We start from the raw sequence: 19,906 nt of genomic DNA, 5'->3' as shown, positions 1-19,906 counted from the left end.
TGCTTTTACAATTAAGTGTTTTAAATTTGTTGTTAGCCACCCTGGGCCCAGTTTTTGATCCTGGAAGGGCGGGGTATAAATAAAAATTTATTATTATTATTATTATTATCTATTATCAAATGTGCCTTGTATGTGTCAAAACTAGAATTCAGATAAGAATACATTCCAGGTGTTCCAAGTAATGCACCTCACTCCACCTCACCTCATAAATATTAAGAAATGTGTTCAGAAGGAAGCAGTGGGCAGGAGTTTGGAGCTGGAGCGGGGATTATTGGAGAAGAAGCAGTGACTGTGTCTTTTGACATGGTTTTTGGTGTGTAGCTCTAAGGCAGGCATAGGCAAACTCGGCCCTCCAGATGTTTTGGGACTACAACTCCCATCACCCCTAGCTAACAGGACCACTGGTCAGGGATGGTGGGAACTGTAGTCTCAAAATATCTGGAGGGCCGAGTCTGCCTATGCTTGCTCTAAGACTTAAGGTACTGTGGCCATCCCTGTTGTGTTGGAAATCACAGGGTTTCTGCCTCAGCTCACCTGGTGAAAAGTGATACTATAGAAGGAGACCACTAGAGGGCATCTCAGGGACTTGTGCATCAGAACTCAGTCTGGATGAATGAAGGAGCAGTGCCCTAGGCATTTAACAACAAACACTTAAATACCACTATAGAAACACTTAGATAACAGTATTGCAATTACAGCTGTAACAGGTATTATGCAGCGGTCTTTGTAAGTTTGGCAAACCAGATTGACAGCTGCCTAAATAAAATGAGCTTTAGGTGGAAGAGAGGAAAGTCATAATTAGTGAGAATTTTCGTCAGATGTAAAAATACATGAGATGCAAATAGTTAACTGGGAAATGAGGCATTTATAAGCCGTATGGAAGCTCTTAACATTGGGTGTCTTTATTTATCACATTTCTGCCTGTATCTTTCCTACTTCAAACATATCTCTGCAGCCACAAGGACAAGAAACTTGTTCTTCGTTTCGAAGCACCATTTAACATTATATGCTTTTCCTCCTATGCAATGGATCGGAGCTTGCTGTCAGTTCACCAGTTCAGGGAGCTCCTCTGAAAAAGTATTTCCCCTTTTATGTGGAAGTGGCTGATCTGTATGTACATATTAAAATATTTATTTCCTGCTTTTCCGCCCCATAACGCGACCTCCCAAGGTGATTTTCAAAAGAATGAATGTTTCGAACATAACAACAAGAACTTACGAAACAAACTACGCATGCCACTTGGAAATGTATGGAAGAAAGATGCCATATAAATTCAGTTTATAATACTTATTGCTGTACAGATCTCATCCCTCTTCCCATATTAACAAAACAACCTGCATTTGTTGGACCCCATGATAACATTGTGGCTCCAGATTGAGCTCATGGTTTTTTTGTAAATGGCCACTTACCCGGTCACCTGTGATGAATAAGAACTACCTCCAGGCGACCATCCTGGGAAGCTTTACACTAGTGAATGGGGGGGGGGGGACACGTATTGTAAATGGCTACAATAAATATGTATAGATGGGCTGTTAACTTTGTGCGCTTCCTTGCAAGGCCCTGTGTGTTCCCTTCTTTCATTTCTGTTTGAAAGCAAGCAGCGCAGAATCTGTATTCCTGTGGCTCTTGAATCGCCTATATTCTGACTGTCATCCCTTCCCTTTCTCTCACAGTGAGAAGATGATGGCTGCAAGTTTCTGGAAGGATCTGTCCATGGACCACACAACTGACCTGCTTTAAAGTAATAGTAATTATTTGCAACTGCACGTACTGTAATGGACCCTCAGAATACTGCTATGTTAGGGCTGGGCTCTGGTTCTGAAGGGTTTTCTGGGAAAAGCCCCTCTGCAGTTGCCACAGGCGCAGCAGGAGGCAGGAGGGAGGCGGAGCTCGATGGTAGTGCTAAGGAGGAGGAAGAGAAGAAGAAGAGGAGCTCGGAGGGGAGCGGCGGCGATGAAGTTGGCAAGGATGAGAGTCTGTCGGATGCCCAGCAACAGTTTTCTGTGAAGGAAACAAACTTTTCAGAGGGGAATTTGAAGCTGAAAATTGGCCTGCAAGCCAAGAGAACTAAGAAACCCCCTAAGAACCTGGAAAACTATGTCTGCCGGCCTGCAATAAAGACCACTATTAAGCAGCCCAGGAGGGTGCAAAAGGTTGGGAAGATGATGGAGGAGAAGAGCGACCCTGGCCCTGCGAAGCAAGTGAGTCACGTTTGCAATTCTCAGATCTGGGAAAGGAGTGGGTGGGGGGAAAAGAGAACAAAAATGGTTACAGGTGCTGGATGCCGGTAGCTCCGCAGGCACCAATTATGCAAACAGAATTTGAAATCAAGGGCAGAATTTAACATCTGGGAAAAACCTTCCAATTCTCTCCGCCCCCCCCCCCCCAATTTTTCTTTTTTAAGAGATGCGGAAGAAGAAAGAGAGCTCTAATGGAGCCTTCAATCTTGGGTCACCTTTAAATCTCAGCCTGTTGCATGGGACCCATTTTTTTATTTTTATTTTAGGAGGATGATGATTAGTGCAACGCCACACACCTTGCAACCAAGCCTGTTCTACCTGCTACGGTAGAATGCTTATTTGAAGCCTAGTTTGCAGGGGCTGGGGAAAAGACCCTGTGGATTTCAGGGAATGCCTCTAGGGATCCTGGTGTGCCTGTAGGCACCACAGTGAAGGCCCTTGCCCTAATGAGTTTAGACCATAGCTTTTGCTAACTCCTTGTATTTACTGTGGCTATGTTAGTTTGGTAGCGACAGGAGTAGCAGCTGAAGCCAGCATTCCATTTTTCAAAATGAGTGCAAACGTTTGGGGAAACTAGGGCAGCTTGGCGAAATCTGCCATGTCTTCCCCAGCTTTTTGGCACTTTCGCAGTAATTTTGGTTAAATTGCTTTCTGTCAGTCGTCGTCCTAGCTGATGTTTTTCCATGTTAGCTGGGCCATTTGTTGCCAGGAGCTCCTTCTTCAGATTCTACTATTGGACGTAGCAGAGTAGAGTCGCAACCTAGTCATTGTAGGAAGTCATTGTGGCATCTGTTTGGCTGTTGTGAGCCTTCGGATTGATTTTACATTTTTAGAAGAGGGCAAAATTCTTGGTTTCTCAGTTCTTATGTTGTGGAGTAATTCTTTTATTTCCCCAGGGGTTGATTTGAGTGTTGGCCTTATAAGGGTAGTGCCAGATTAGGAATTGTGGGGAAAGTACAACTCTTGCACTTGTCCCTTGCTGGCTTTGTCTGTTCTTTCCCTCTCATTTGTTGAGATTTATGTAGTAATTTTCTATTCTTGTACTCTGTGAGGCATCACGAGTGCTAATGACTGGGGCTTCAGAGTTCAGCCCATTTAATCCAGCCTCCCCCAATTTATGTAGTCCTTATCATTCCTGACATGCTGATTAGAGCCAGTGGGAACTGAAAACATCTGGAAGGCACTACATTGAGAAAGGCTGACTTAAAGTTTTGATTGACTCAAAAGGTATCCCTAATTAATCAAGGAGGAATTCTTTTTAAAAGGGTGCAGATGTTAAGGGTCATCTTAGGAAGTGATAGTCCCCTGTTTCTTGTGCATAGGAGGGAATACCTCTTTTATGATGAGACATGTGTCCATCACCTGAAAATAAAATGGATATTTTTCTTTACATCTATTGTGCATGGCCATGGAAACATAGCTGATCAATCAAAATTCATAGGATTGATCAAATGAGATCTTTAATTGGGCAACTGTTCTAAGAATAATGATTATAATTACCATATGGGGTATTTAGCATAATAATAAAAGACAATCAATATAAGAACAAACAAAATGCAGATTGAAAGAGAAGACTGAGATCTAAAAGGCCTGAGAAAGGAAAAGTTTTTATACTGATGTCTAATGGATTGGTTTGTGATTGCAACTTGCAGGCAGGTTGCTGTGAATATAAGTGATCATTTAGGAACCTGGAACCTAAATTGTTAATTACACACAGCTGCAAAGATCGGTGGAACTCCTTTTGCTTCAGCTAGGTTTGAATTCTTTTCCAGATTTATAATCCCTGCACACACTTTTATACTGATCCTTTAAATCAGAGTTGGGGAAACCTCTGGCGCTCCAGAGGTTGTTGGACTCCATCAGCCCTGGATTGGGGAAGGCTGATCTAGATGTTGTAGGACTATATTTTCCATCAGTCCCTAGCCAGCATGACCCAATGGTCAGGGATACTAGGGGATCTTAGTTCAGTGACATCTGGAGTGCGCTCAGTTGAGGAAGGCGGCATTTTAACTATTCCCAGCATAAATTGTGAAGTGTGAGGTCAGACCTGCCCTGCCATGAAGATGGGTGAAACAGCTGCCCCAAGGCTTTGCATTATGGGTGTCATGAAAAGACAGCAACTATCAAGTTGTTAATGTTATTTATCCCTGGGGGCATAGCTGTCCTGTTTCTTGCTTCAGGCCCTGAGGTGGAATTTCCTAATGAGACTGGAAGTTGAACCCAGGGTTTGTATGGTACAAAAGAGTAATTTAAAGGGAATGACATGGGCCCCTTTCAGTTTTTTTAAGATACACGTTCCAGTTCTGGTGAAGCAAGAGGTATGATTATGTCTAATCACTGGAGGGGCCAGAAAAGCTGATGGAAGGAAGTATGTGACCTGCTGTTTCATTGTTGTTGTCCTTAATTGTTCTTGTAATAGTTACTCAAATACTGCATGAAGTTTTGCTCCTGGAATTGTTTTTTTAATGGATAACTTTGTCCAGGTGTGTTTGTACGTGAACAATGATTGAAAGATAAAAGTGCCAAACTGCAGCATTTCAATACATTGCTTTGGGGTTTTTTTCCTGGCTGTGTGTTTAATATTGGAGCTGGCAGAAAATGGCGACAACATGCCATAATTCTTCTTTTTTTTTTAAAGTAAGAGTTGATCAGAGTTGATTCAGACTTTGTGAGGGCTCATTTACGTCATGCAGGAAGCCAAGGCTGTTTCAGAGGTTTGGTATCTCCTGAATTGGTGTTGTCAGTCATCATCCGCTCTTGTTAACCACTTATGTGCACAGAGCATCTTGTTGGCAGGCATTTTATAGCTACCTTCTGTGCAGTGGAGATACCATTTATCCTAAGTTGTCAGGAATCCGTCATTATTTGGGACTCTCTTCTTCACTAGTCTGCCTGGGTTAATCCAGTAGTTAATTTCTAAACTGGTCATTATTATGGTTCAAGCTTGGCTCTCAGCCACACCCTCTGATCTAGAAACCATGCCCCTCAGTGGGGACAGAAATATACTCTGTATATGCTTAGAAGTGCCCTCTTAGTGAGCCACATGTTACAGGCTGGGCCCGGCTTCAAAAAACTAGGACAGAAGCTGTAAGGCAAGGGCAGTAATCTCCAGAGCACTGGCAGTGTGGTTCTTTCAACCATGAGGACTAGATGCTTGCCTTTTTTAATAATAAAAATGAAAACATTACTCTCAGAATGTCGCCCATATTTGATGTTTTCACAGTGGGAATAGCTCATGTGCCCAGCCCTGTTTGTGCTTTTATTACAGTCCATGCAGGCTGCTTTTTAAATCTGTGTACCAATGCATCTGCCCAAGGCCTTGCAAATAAAAAATAAAAAAATCCCTCCTTTGTCTTTGCTTGTAACATGCTCAGTCACTTGGTAGGTATTGGTTGGGGTTGGATTTCTTTCTTTATTTATGCTTTCCTGGGAAATCAGAATCCAGAAGCTGCAGCAGCAGAGCCGTTTGTTGCTCGAGGCGCAGATGGGCAAACACAGCCACTGGAATATTCTACCTATTTATAGCCAAGCAGCGTTGATACTATTCCGGTCTTGGAGATGATGTGGAGTCACGAAGGTGACAGCAACAAGCTCCACATTGACAGCTGTAGTGTTGATGCAGTTAAGACAATGGAACAAGATGGAACCTTTGCTTGTGTTCTCTCAAAGCTCTCCGTTTTCCCGAGAAACTGCTGAGCACAGGTATCCTTCCGATCCTTGCAGTGTCCTTGGCTATGCAGGTGAATGCTGCAGAAGGCTCGCTGCTGCTGCTGCTGCTGCTGCTGCTGCTGCTGCTGCTGCTGCTTCTAGAAAATCACAAGGCAAATGGTGGTGCCCAAACATGAAAAAGGGACTTCTGTCCTTCAGCTTTTGTAGTTGCTGAGGGAAGAAGAGGGGGAGGAAGGCGTGAGTGGGAATTGTGTTTTATTCACAGCTAAAGCTCTGCCATGACACCTAAACAAAGATGGTTTGAGAGTTCTGTGTGTGTGTGTGTGTGTGTGTGTGTGTGTTTGCATACATGCATTCAAAGAGTTGGGGGGCAGGAAGATGCCAGGCCGTAATAAACTTGGACTTGTGCGCAGAGCTAATCCTAAAAGTGTGTTCTGTAGGATACTGTAGATTTAAAGGTAGGCAGGCAGGGTGAGGCAACCATCTTGGGCAGCAGATGCTGGGTGCCATTAAGAGCAGCCGAGAGTGAGATACACAGGCCTGAGCCCAAGGGGCACGTTCTCCTGTGTAACTCTAAGCAATCCCCCTTCATTTTAATATGGCTTGTGCGGCAGAATTTCCCTGTGGTTGGTGTCTTATGATGGCATGAGTCTGGGCCCCAATTCACATTTTCTGCCACCAGTACCAGAAAGCCTTTGGCTAACATCCCTGTGCAGATTTCATTCCAATCCTGCTATTGACAGTTTAATAATAATAATAATAATAATAATAATAATAGTAATAATAATAATAAAAAATTAGTAGTAGCAGCAGCAGTACAGTATTCATCATTTAAATTACATCAGGACAGGGAAACAGCACTGATTAAATGGAATCATAGACTCCAGTATGTTAGAAGCTCAGAGGGGGCCACAGCTCATTTGCATGCTATTTCCATAGGGCTCCGTAGAGCTTTTCCTGGCATATAAGAAGGGATTGCCTCCTTTCTCAGATAATGCAGCTGAATATTGGATCATAATATTTCACACTTTAGAGTGTTAAATGTAAATTGCAAGTGCTCCCTTAATCTTTACAGCAACCCTATAAGGCAGGTCAGTTTTGTTAATCCCTATAGTTTGGGACTGAGAATGAGAATATGTATATGTATTAATGTGTTTTCATCCTGCCCTTTCTCCAAGGCGCTAAGGGCACTCAGTGAGCTGCTTGGCCAAGAAGGGATCTGAATCTGTCTCTCCCCAATAGCAGTCCAATAGTCCGCGCAATACACTGTGTTTTGGGCCACCCAGTGAGATCAAGTTGGAAGTTAAGAAGGCTTCTAACTAGTAGAAATATGGGAATTGCCTTGCTGGATTAGACCTAAACACCATCTAATCTTCTGGCACTGGGTTTTTTACCAGTGTGTGACCAGCCAGGTGCCTCTGGGCAGCAACAACCAGAGCATGGTGGTGATAACCCCTATTTAGGGATTTCACATCTTTGCTGGCTATGTCACAAGCCATTGTTTGCCACTCCGCCACCTGTCAAGCCCTGATGATGAAGGGAGTTTTCCAGTTTGGGGCACCACTGTTTGAAGGTGCCCCAACTGCCTTTCGGCAGCAGTATCCAAATCTCCTCCTGCCTACCTTTTCTACTGCAGAGCAGGAAAGGTTGCCAGTTTGCCTTCCACTTCCAAGGGTATTTGGGCTCCTTGGCCCACCCAGCTGCCAAGCTTTGCATGCAGACCACCGTACAACCACTGGAATGATCCCAGTTCACCACTGCAGCAACACAGAAGGTGGGAAGGGCTGGCCATCCACCAGGGGGCAATACCACTCTCACCATGGTGAGGATAGTTGGTGACACCTACCCCTCTTCTTTGCCAGTAGCATCTGGCATTCAACAGAATTCCATTGAGTTACTGTGGTTAAGAACTGATAGACTTCTCTTTCATTGGCTTCTCTTTGGGAAACACTCCCCCCCTCCCACCTGCAGTTAGTTACTATAACTGAAGGTATTGCAGGTGGGACAGAGGGATATGAAGCAGGGGCCAGACAGATGAAGCAAAGAGGGTTTGTATGGAGCAGAAGTGAGGAGCCTTTGTCCTACATGTTGCTGAACTGCAGCTCCCATCATCCCTGGCCGTTGGCCATGCTTGTTGGGGCTGATGGGAGTTGCAGTTACGCACACATAGTTGGGGAGGCAAAGGGTCCCCCACATGTGACATAAATGATCACTGTGAAGGTGTGATGTGGGATTGTTTTCTCTGGTCTTGGGAAGAGTTATGTTCCAGGACTTTGTAGGGCAGAGTAGCTGCCAGCCAGTCCAAGTGAGCCTGAAGCAGGTATGTGGTCCACTCCAAGGGCCATATTCTGGCAGCAGCTCAGGAAGTTCTGAGTTTTAGAGTAGAAATCCCTGATGGGAGACAGGAGCCTAGGCAGGCATTGCCCTCACACCAGTGATGGGTTGCTTGTGCTGGGGAGCAAGTTCTGAGGATGGTGTTTATAGGGCTTAGTGGACAGGGATTGTCCCTAGGGATCAGCTTGACTTGAGCACCCAGGCAGGCTGGTAACGGCAGCCTTGACATTGCCCTCAAAGTATTGAAGTGCCAGCTATGCTTTCCATGGAAGCAGAATGCTGATAGCACAGGAGGCAAGACACTGGAGCCAGACCACTAAAAGCCCCAGAGCGGATTCTCTTTGCTGCCTTAAAGGTGGTCCTTGGCTGAGTGCCTAATGGCATTAGGAATAGGTGGGGCATAGTTTCCAAGGCCTATGCATTGCCCATGTTGTCTTGGAGAGCTTTCTTCTCCCTCCCTGACCACAACAAGAGGAAGTAAAACATTCAGTATGTGGCCCAGCTTAAGTCTGGAAGAAAAACGAAGCTGGGGGCTGAGAGAACACAGCGGGTAGCACCGCATAAAGGGGGAAAAACCTGTCCAAACAAGCTCTGGAGCCCCGGTCAGAATAGTGTTTTTCCCTTGGGAGCGTGCTGCACTCTGCTGAGCGCATTTACACTGTGCAGAGGCAGGCGCTTGAAGGCTTGTTCCTTTTGCCATGTAAGGGAGCCCCAAGCACCCTTGGTGGCTATTTTGGGAATGAGAATGGGCCCTTGCTTTTGACTCCAGTGCCGTAGGGCAGATTGTGGCTGCCTCCTCAGCTGCCTGTTCCATATGTGCACGCAAAGGAAGCAGAAACCCTTCTCTCTCTGCAAATGTAAGGCTCAAGCAAGAATGTACATACTATTGCAGCTGCCGTGGCAAAGCTGGGCTTGGTGCCAGACTCCTCTCCTCTCCTCTCCTCTCCTCTCCTCTCCTCTCCTCTCCTCTCCTCTCCTCTCCTCTCCTCTCTCTCTGCTACAAAATCCCTCCAGCGCCAGCAGCTTTCAAAGTAAACAACAGAGCAGGATCGAGAGGCATCCACCCTCTGTCTGTCTGTCTGTCTGTCTGTCTGTCTGTCTGTCTGTCGCAGCAGGGCCTCTAGTAGCAACTGAGCTTGGTTAGGGTTCAAGGCAAGCAGTTGGCAGGATGAGAAGGGAAGCCCAAGCCTGGGAGGAGATCAAAGCCTGCCATGTTCTAAAGGTTGTACGTTAATTGAGGTGGCTTAAGAGCAGCAGCTGTGAGCCCCCCCCCCTTTCCTGGGCAGCATCCCACCTTAGCCCCAAGACTCACTGGTGGCTTTGGGCAAGGTGCTGTGCTCTCTGCCTCCACTCCTCTGCAAAGCAGGATCATAATGCTGGCTTACCTTTACAGCAGCCTGCCTTCAACTTGCTGCCCCCCAGATGTTGTTAGACTCCCAAACTTCCATCAGCTTTAGCCAGCATGGCCCAATAGCTGATAGGAGTTGTACTTCTTAAAAAAAAACTTGTGGTGCACCAGGTTGAGGGAACCTGCCTTGTACTGGGCTGTAGTAATATAAAGATTGAGATTCTGTTCCGTGGAACATTCTGAATGGCAGCATTTATTATTTTTTGTGTTTTATATCCTACGTTTCTTCCACTAGGGCAGAGTACCTGGTTTTCCTCGGCAAACTCCTATCCAGGTGCTGAACAGATGCAGACCTGCTTAGCTCCAGCAAGGTTTTAGCGCCATATTTATTCAGGCCATAACTTTGGCCACTAGCCTTTTCATACTTTTGGTCAGGGACCTGCTGTTAGCTCCAATCTGCAGTAAGCCTAAGAGGTTTAAATTATTTAATTATTGTGTTTGTATCTAACCTTTCCTTCAAGAAGCTGAAGGGCAGATTGTTAAAGTTTTTATATGGGCAGATCACCTGTTCCTCCAGGCCTTTGGCTTATTTTAATTCCGACCTGCTTGTGGGTTTTAAAAAATGGTTTAAATGCTTTCTGGTCTTCATGGTCTGATTATTTGTTCAGGTTTGCTTGTAACGTAACTATAAATAGTATTATAAGTGCTAATAACTGAAACACAGGGCCTGCATTTAAATTTCTTTCTGTAGGTGCCAATGTTTCTCTTGCCTTTCTTAGAAGTCTTGAATAAGCAAAGCAGGTGGTTCTGATGCTGCTGGTGCAACCCACTTCAGGCCAGTTGAAAACAGATGCTCGAAACCCCTAAGTGGTCCGAGTTCAGGGTACATTAAGGACCACTGAGTTCAGGGTACATTAAGGACCACCCGGTTCCATGCAATACCTTGATCTCCCAGAGGCCCTGTGCTGAGTGTCTCTTGTTATCTGGGACAGGACTTTTCAGCAGTGGAGCTCCCTGGGGTAGTTTGTTTGCTTCCCTCTCTGTTGGTGTTTAGGTAGCAAGCGAAGGCTGCCTTTCAAGGGAGTCTTTATGGAATTCCTGAGCATGAGGGAACGCTCTGCCAATTCCTGCTTCTGCCTAGCTGTGCTGGTTTGTTTTATTGGCTTAATTAGCGACATGGAGGTTTTTCAAGTTCTTTTGTTTTTTTCTGTGGAAAATCTTCCATTTCGTAACAATGACTTGAAGCTGATTGCAAATAAATATAAGGCAGGCTTGGCAATTTCAAAGCTTTTAGCTTTATTAAATGCATGTAAAATAAGCATGCTGAATAGGGCATCAGAATTTTTTTCTGCAGCAAACTGAATATTTTCCAATGCAAAGTACCCTTATTTGCATAGGAAAGTTTTCTGGAAGTCTTTCCAATTCAGAATTTGCTGGAAAACCCACATCACTGGGAGTTTTGTCAACTTTCTTGGACATTATTTTACGGGAAGGAACTTTCCTCCTTTCATGTTCTTGCCCCACCCTGTTAACACTAAGCTTCCCTGCCAGATGCTTAAAATTACTCCACAATGGATCCTTCCACTGTAGCCTTGTTTCATCAACATAATGACTTGCCCTTTATTTATTACATTAGCACCATTCCCAAGGTGTCAGATCAGCCTACATTTTGCTTTCCCATTTTGTCCTTGACCCGGCTCTGTGCAGAAGGCAGGCAAAGCTAACAGGGAGGATGATTTGGCAAAGAGCTTCTTATGGCCCAGGGTGGGATTTGAGCCCAGGTCTTCACACCTTGGGCCAAAGTAGCACCTTGTGGTGCTCCACTTACTACAAGCACCTATTAAGCTGCGGGCCATTTAGATCTTTCATGCAACAGAATCAGGAGTGTGGCAGAGTGCCGGGACCCATAGATTCAACCCTATTTCACACACAATAATATTTCTGTTTGTCCAAGCTTTTTGCTGAACCTGACAACCATTTTCATATTTGATTCATCTCTTGACTTTGGTTCCTGGATCTAGCCAGTTTTATTATTTGTTGCAAGCCATCTTAGAAGGCCTAACCATAGAAGAATGGTGGTGTATACAATAAATAACAAGCAAGTAGTCTTGCTTTCCTGGGCCTCCCATTTTTTACTTTGACCTGGCAAGGAACCCATGTCCCTTTTAATGGCCACTGTTCCATTAGCCAGCGCTTGCTGGCCTGCCTGCTTACCCTCTTAGTTGCCTATAAACGCCTGCGGCTATTAACCTGCTGCTGCTCTACCAGCACACCCAGCCTAACTACAGAACCATGCACCCTGTGTGTTTCCTTTCCTGGTCTCTTACACTTGCTTGCATATACTAAATCATGTCTCCAGTCAGCCGACGAGCTCCTTGGCAGAGCAGGGGCTGTTTCTCTGTGTGTTCTGGAAATCCCCCAGTGTGCTTGAAGTGCTGTGAATGAAATATTAATTACTGAAATGTATGAATGAAAGAATTCCTTTGAGTCAATAAATTGTATGGTCCTAGTAATAAGGGATGGGCATGTTCTCAAATAGTGAGAGAAATGTGAAAAGTGGGTGGGGTGAGTAATGCAATCTTTAACCAGCATTGGAAAGGTCCCAAGTACTTGGTTTTCCAAACTTCTCAAAGCTCTGGTTGGCAGTTAGTGTGAGTGTGGGCAAAGGCTCTAACCCCTGTCTCCCACCTCAGAGTCCCCAGCCAATGAGTCTGTTGAGCAAGAATGGGGAAGCCATGGCCTTATGAAGGTTGATAGACTGTTTCTCTCATCATCACTGACTGCCAGCCATGCAGAGGGAAGTCCAACAAATTTTGGAGGGCCATGCCTTCCCCACTCCTGCTAAAGATAACTTCTCCCTCTCTAGCCCTCTTTCCCTCCCTAAGATTGGCAGCTCGGGTGGAGGGGGCCTCTAGCTGATGATTCCTGTTCTAAAATATTTGTAACACACAGTAACTGCAGTACTGTCTCAGCTCTGTACAGGCCATGGTACTTCAAATTTCTGTTTCTCTTTCTAAGAATTTGAATCCTCTCTCCCAGCTGTGCCTGTGAGAAACCACTTAGATCCCCCAGGTTTTTGTTTCTTTTTTAAGATAATAGATGTTTGACTTGTGCACTTTTCTTTGTTGGTACGATCCGTTTTCCCCCATTCCCCCCATATTTGCCCCGTCAATGCCTCTTGGCCCCCTGGTTTCCAGCCCTGCAGTACTTCATAAACAGAAATGACCCACTAACCAAATAGCAAAGGTCTGTGTCTGTGGTGCCAGTAGATGGGGTTGGGAAAATAACAAAATCTGATCCTTCTCCTGGCTCACACAGCGTTGGTACCTCCGAAATATTTTCCCTAGGCCTGCCAGTGCAAACCAATATGATACAAGGAATGCATCCTCCCTTGCTGATGCCTGGGTGCTTAAAGCTTTTCTCATTCTTTTTCTTTAAATGCATAGGACCCAACAAAGCTGTACAAGAAGGGTGGAGAAGCCACAGCGCCGACTGACAGCTCTGCAGCCGAGGGCAGGCCGAGAGAGAGCAGCCCTCTTTCAAAGAAACTTTCGCCGCTGCGCTCCGAAGTGACCGATTATGGGAAGTCAGCACTTTCCACTCCGGCCAGTAGTTGCGACCCAGACTCAAAGGACAGAGCTCAGATTAATGGAGCACCAACGGTGACAGAAAAACTGGCTCAGCTTATTGCAACTTGCCCTCCATCAAAGTCTTCCAAAACGAAGCAAAAGAAGCCCTTCATGGGAATTGCTTCTGGATTTGCTAAAGACTCCGGAAAGAAGCTGCCAGTGGTTGGGGCTGTGACCGTGCCTGCGAGCAAGGACTTTGTAAAGAAACAGCTTGGAAGCGGCACTATGGGCGTTGCTTTGAGTAACAAGGACTTTGCAAGGAAGCCACCGGGGATTAGTAGTGGTGCTGGACTAGTCAGCAAGGACTCTGGGAGCAAAAAGCAACCAGGGCCTTGCCCCAGCATGCCTGGGCTAGTTAGCAAGGACTGTGGGAAGAAGCTACCGATCCTTGGCTCCCCAATGGGATTGGTCAGCAAGGAAATCGGAAGGAAACCACTGTTGTCTGGCATGCCAGTTGGGCTAGTCAGCAAGGATTCTGGGAAAAGGCTTCTGGGGACTAACAGTCCGGTTGGATTACTTCCCAAGGATTCTGGGAAAAAGATGCTGGGGACTGTTAGTCCACCTGGATTGGTTAACAAAGACCCTGGGAAGAAGCTACCTGGACCAGGCGGTCCAATTGTATTTTTTAATAAGGATGCTGGGAGGAAACATCCAGGGTCAGATGGGCCGATCGGATTGGTCAGCAGGGACTCTGGAAAGAAGCTGCCAGGGCTTGGTGCTTCAAGCGGATTGGTGAATAAAGACGCTGGAAAGAAGCCTCTGGGGGCTAGCAGCCCAATTGGATTGATTACTAAAGAGTCTGGAAAGAAGCAACCGGGGGTTGGCATTCCAGCGGCCTTGGCTGCTAAGGACTCTGGGAAGAAAATGGCAGGGGCCAGCAGCAGTCTGTGTGGGCTGGCCAATAAGGACTCAGGGGCTTTGAAGGCAGATGCTGCTCACTCTTCCGTGGAACCCTTCAAACGGTGTTCTGCGAATGTCATAAGTCATGAAAGTCCTTTGCCGCCAGGCCTCTTGAAAGACAGTGTGGGCAGTAAGCCTTTTGAGAAGCATGTTGCAAGGCAGAGTAAAGAAAGCATCCCAGAAAAGGTAACGGTTCAAAAAGAAGTGTCAGGTGGAGGCAAGGAAGGGGCCTGCAGTCAGCAGGACAGTTCCTCGTCCAGTGAAAGGGGCACGTTTGAAGCACCCAAGCATGATAAACAACTGCCCGTGTATTGCACTTCCCCCGAATTCAGGACTTCAGGAGGCGCTTCTGATGTATCTACAGCCAAATCTCCATTCAGTGCTGTTGGGGAGGGGGGCCTCCCCTCCCCCTCCCCAGCCGCCTCTGTCCCTGCTTTAACACGTAGCCCCACAGCAACCTTGGCTCAGTTAGCTTCCAACCCTCTGCATTTAAATAGCACGCCTGAGCTCTTAGAAGGAATTTCCGAGCAGATTAGCAAGACCCCGTTTGCCTCTGACAGCACGCGCTCAAGTATGAACCGGGTGCCGAATCCTGGCTCGCACGCTGCTGGCAAAGGGGTCGGCAGGGAATTAAACGGTTCCAAAGCTGTGCATGCCGATGACCCCAAACCGAGCCCCACCTTAGGCAGGAAGCCCAGCCTGGCAACTGACTCTAACACCCGTGCCACTGTTGCCCCTTCGGTGGTTAGCTTCTCCAGTTTGTTCAACAATAAGCCCTTTCTAAAGATTGGTGCCATGGCTGCATCAGGTAAACCCTGCCAGGGGGTGGAAACTTTGAGCAGTAGTGGTGGAGGCCCGCAAGCAACACCTCTGAAGAAAAGGAAAGGAAGGAAGCCGCGCTGGACTAAGGTAGTCTCCAGGAGCACTTGCCGGCCTCCCAAAGGCCTAGAATTGGGGCGGCCTGAGCTTTTCAAGAACATTTCTTGCAGCGTGCTGTCAAACAGTAGCCTAGATCAGGCCAAGCTCTTCAAAAGCGCAGGCCCGCCTTCCTTTGCCCAGCACGAGTTTGTCAAGCGCCAGTTGCCAAAGCTCAGCAAGTCCAGTAGCATACAGTCCCTCTCTCTGCTCAGCAGTGTTGAGAAGGAGCCGAGCAAATTTTACAGTCCTCACATGCAGGCTTCCGTTGGGTGCATCTCGGACGACCTACTGCCTGAAATGTACAAGTCCAAAAGGGGCAGGTCGAAATCCAAAGAGATGCCCCACCTGGAGGGCCCCCCGAAGCGGACCCTGAAGATCCCTGCCTCTAAAGTGTTTTCAGTGCAGTCAAAGGAAGAGCAAGAGCCTCCAGTGCTGCATCCGGAGGTGGAGATCCCGTCTTTTCAGCAGAGCCTCACAGAGCAAGCTTTCCCGAAGAAGAGGGGCCGTCCGAAGAGGCAGATCAGATCAGGGGTCAAGATGAAACCCCCTGTCCTCTCCGTGGCACCCTTTGTCACTGCGGACAGTTCCAACAAGCTGGATTGTGAAAGCGACCAGCGGCAGAGCGAGGATTTCTTTGAAGTGGCAAGCCCGTTAGGAGGCCCCGAGGAGCCTGGGAAGACGAGCGCCTGCAACATGACTGACCTTGAGGTAGAGCCGGACCGCAAGGAGAGCAAGCGCAGCAACGGGCAGCTGATGAAAACCATCATCAGGAAAATCAACAAGATGAAGACGCTGAAGCGGAAGAAGCTCTTGAATCAAATCCTCTCGTCTACTGCGACAGAACCAAATAAAGGGAACGTGCAATCCAAGCTCCACACGACAGTGTCGACCCTCGCTGCCACGTTTGGCTCGAAACTAGGCCAGCAGATCAACGTCAGCAAGAAAGGAACAATCTACATAGGAAAGAGGCGAGGCAGGAAGCCGAAAGCTGTCCTGAATGGCATCTTGGCCGCTAATGCTGACAGCTTGTCTCTTCTTGAAAAGTCTGCCCAGCAGGCGACGGGGACGGCGCTCGGACAAGCAGTGGCTCCTTTGCTCCCTTCAGCCACAAATAACCCTGAGATTCTCCCTTCACCCGTTTGTTCTCAGTCATCTGGGGTGAGCGGAGGGCAGAGCCCCGTCAGCAGCGACATGGGCTTTGTGGAGCCCAACTCGGTGCCCTATCTGCACCTCCACTCCAGGCAGGGAAGCGTGGTTCAGACCCTGGCAATGCGGAAGGCCTCGAGGGCCCGGAGGCGGCTCTCCCCACCAACTCTTCTCCCCAATTCCCCATCCCACATGAGCGAACTCGGCTCGCTGAAGGAAGCCACTCCGTCGCCCATCAGCGAGTCCCACAGCGACGAGACGATTCCCAGCGACAGCGGGATCGGGACCGACAACAACAGCACTTCTGACAGGGCGGAGAAGTTCTGCGGCCCGAAGAAGCGGCGGCACTCCTTTGACCATATCTCCCTCGTCCCCCCCGAGACCTCGACGGTCCTGAGCAGCCTCAAAGAGAAACACAAGCACAAGTGCAAGCGCCGCAGCCACGACTACCTGGCCTATGACAAGATGAAGAGGCAGAAGCGGAAGAGGAAGAAGAAGTACCCGCAGCTGCGGGGCAGGCAGGACCCTGATTTCCTGGCGGAGCTAGAGGAGCTGATCAGCCGCTTGAGCGAATTCCGGATCACCCACAGGAGCCACCATTTCATCGCCCGGGACTTGCTGCCCACGATTTTCCGCATCAACTTCAACAGCTTCTACTCCCACCCCACCTTCCCTCTGGATCCTTTGCACTACATCCGAAAGCCCGACCTGAAGAAGAAGAGAGGCCGGCCACCCAAAATGCGTGAGGCCATGGCGGAAATGCCCTTTATGCACAGCCTCAGCTTCCCCCTCTCCGGCACTGGGTTCTACCCCTCTTACGGCATGCCTTACTCTCCTTCTCCCCTTGCAGCCGCTCCCATCGGCCTGGGCTATTACGGGCGGTACCCGCCGACCCTCTACCCGCCTCCGCCTTCCCCTTCGTTCACCACCCCGCTGCCGCCTCCGTCATACATGCACACCGGCCACTTGCTCCTCAACCCCGCCAAGTACCACAAGAAGAAGCATAAGCTGCTTCGCCAGGAGGCCTTCCTCACCGCCAGCCGGGCGCCCCTCCTCTCTATGAGCACCTACCACCCCAGCGTCCCACCGGAGATGGCCTATGGCTGGATGCTGGAGCACAAGCACCGCCACCGCCACAAGCACCGTGAACACCGCTCCTCCTCAGAGCAGCCGCAGGTCTCCCTTGACACCTTGGCGCCCAGCGGCCCTTCCCGAACCGTCCTGGAGTCCCTGAAGCGCTACCGGTTTGGGAAGGAGGCCGTTGGCGAGAGGTACAAGCATAAGGAGAAACACCGTTGCCACATGGCCTGCCCACACCTTTCCCCTTCGAAAGGCCTGCTTGGGAGGGAAGAGCAGTGGGTCCGGAGGGAGCCAGCAGAGCCCAACTCCTCCCTGGCTCTGGGGCTACAGACGCCGCTGCAGATAGACTGCTCAGACACTCCGCCCAACCTGCCTCTGGGGAGGTTCACTCCCAGCTCCGAGCCGGTCAGCAGCGACGAGCACACAAACCTTTTTACCAGTGCAATAGGCAGCTGCCGAGTCTCCAGCTCTGCTGCCACCGGCGGGCGCAAAAAACTGTCTGATGGCTCCGGACTCTTTGGCCCCCAGGAAGCCTCGCTCAGCCGGCCTCTCCGGAAGGAGACGTTGCCCCCTATGGAGAAGGCAGGGCCAACCTTGTCAGGTAAGAGACCTCTACTCTTGTATGTGTGTCAATGCAATCTTTTAAACAGCACCTGGAGTTAGCAAGGCTGAAACTGCCACCACTTCATCATGTCAGGCGGGTGGAAAAAGAAGGTTCTGGGGTTATGAGCAGTTGTATGCAAATCCAGACCTGCCTGGGGGTGGGGATGTTTTCCAGCCCATGTTCCCAGAGATCTGGAGCTTGAAGTACATCAAGCAGAGGGGGCTGACCTGCTGACCAGGTGTGTCCAGGTTCAGAGCAGCCTAGTCAATCCAGAGGCTTCATGCACTCTGCCAAATGAACATACGAAACTGCTGTATACCAGATCAGACCACTGGTCCATCTAAAAAGAGAGGAGGAAACTCCCCATGTTTGTTGTGAGTTTAACATGGTGGTTTTTTTGGAGGGGGTGGGGGAAGAGGGGGAAGAGATCTTTACATGAGCACATTTTTAGCAACAAAATATTGCAGTAACTCCTGTAACCTGGTCAGCGTTTCATCCTTTTTTTTCTTTTTTGCCTGCCTATGATGCTACCCCAGTTTTGTGTTTGGTCCTTGTTGGTTCATCTAGCCCGTTACTCTTGACTTACAGTGAGCCACACTTATTGGTCCACTATTGTCCACACCAATGGGCAGTGACTACTTGGAGATGCCAGAGATCGAAGCCTGGTCTTCCTGCATGCAAAGCAGCTGCACTAATACTCTGATTGGCAGTGGCTCTCCAAGACATTTGTTGCATTTATGCTTTAACAATATTGTTTTAGATTGCTTAGATTTTTTAAAAAACTATATTAAGCAGTTTTAAAACTGTTTTTGTATAGATAAATAAGATTAAAATATTGGGGGAGGTATTTTCCCCTTTACCTACTACCTGAGTCGGAGATTGAACCAAGGCACAGTAGAAGCTCTGCCTCTGAGCTGCAGTGCCACCCCCCCCAAATCAGGTCATTTGTGTAAGGACCAATGCTACATGTCCCTCTTTCCTAGTGTGCTGGCAGCGGGATATGTTCTTAGCAAAGGAGAAAAAGGCCTGATTCTGTAGGGGAGCCAGTGGCAACTGGAGAGAATCCCAGGTCTTTTATAATCCTGACACCATACAAATGTGATTCCATCTCCTAGTAATTGGAAATAATTATGTTGAATGGCCAGTTGCTGTTTCTCAAGATCATGCTCTGTTTTTAGAGGGGTAGCTGTGTTAGTCACTTGTGGCACCTTAAAGGCTAAACAAATCATTAAACCTTTGTGGTCTACAGCCCGCTCTGCTAGATGCAGGAAGTGTTATCCTGAGTTGCAAGTATATATACATACATAATGGGGCAAGGAAATTGTAAACAGTGACATCAGAAGGGGATTAAGTGTGGAAAGTACAAGGACAATGAGAGTGTGCAATAAACAGTGGTAATTAGCAAAACAGTCACTGATGACACAGACATCCTGGCATTGGTAAACCAATCGACACAGGCAGTGTGCTATTTTGATTCATTCCACATGTGATAGCATTGAACCCTTTTATACGGTGTAATTCGGCAGTTTCATACTGCAGCCTCCCTTTGAAAGTCCCTTTCTTTCAGGGTGGCTACTCTAAGGTCCTTTATATCATGTCCTGGGAATGTCAAGTGTGTACAGTGGTGCCTCGCAAGACGAACGCCTCGCAAAACGAAAAACTCGCAAGACGAAAGAGTTTTCCGTTTTTGAGTCGTTCCGCAAGACGAATTTCCCTATGGGCTTGCTTCGCAAGAAGAAAGCCCATAGGGAAATCTCCGGGGACCTCTTTTAAATGCTGGCGGTGGGGAGCAAAGCCTTTCCCGCGCTGCGCTTTCCCGCTATGCCGGACCGCTTTTAAAATGCTGGCCGTCGGGAGCAAAGACTTTCGCCCTCCGCCGGCCTTCAGAAGAGGTCCTGGCCTCTTCTGAAGGCCGGCGGGGGGCAAAAGTCTTTGCTCCCCCCCCGCCTGCTTTCCCGGGATAGCGGAGAAGCGCAGCGCGTTTCTCCGCTATCCCGGACGGCTTTTGAAGGCAGGCGGGGGGGGAAGCAAAGTCTTT

The 19,906-nt window shown here is 48.1% G+C and overlaps 1 protein-coding gene across 1 annotated transcript in view; it reads left to right on the top strand.

Annotated features, from left to right (window-relative positions):
• Window positions 1–19,906, top strand: part of ASH1L (ASH1 like histone lysine methyltransferase) — a 76,752-nt gene that overhangs the window by 7,897 nt on the left and 48,949 nt on the right. Inside the window, exons 2-3 of the mRNA XM_081841516.1 lie at window positions 1,674–2,201; window positions 13,038–17,865. Coding sequence (XP_081697642.1) covers window positions 1,776–2,201; window positions 13,038–17,865 — 5,254 coding nt within the window. The 5' untranslated portion in view covers window positions 1,674–1,775. The remainder of the gene's footprint in view (window positions 1–1,673; window positions 2,202–13,037; window positions 17,866–19,906) is intronic.

Source organism: Podarcis erhardii, assembly GCF_964252035.2.
Source record: "Podarcis erhardii genome assembly, chromosome: 15".
In the NCBI taxonomy this organism is placed as follows: domain Eukaryota; kingdom Metazoa; phylum Chordata; class Lepidosauria; order Squamata; family Lacertidae; genus Podarcis; species Podarcis erhardii.
The sequence above is the reverse complement of the archived record's forward strand: the minus strand, read 5'-3'. Positions and strand labels throughout refer to the sequence as shown.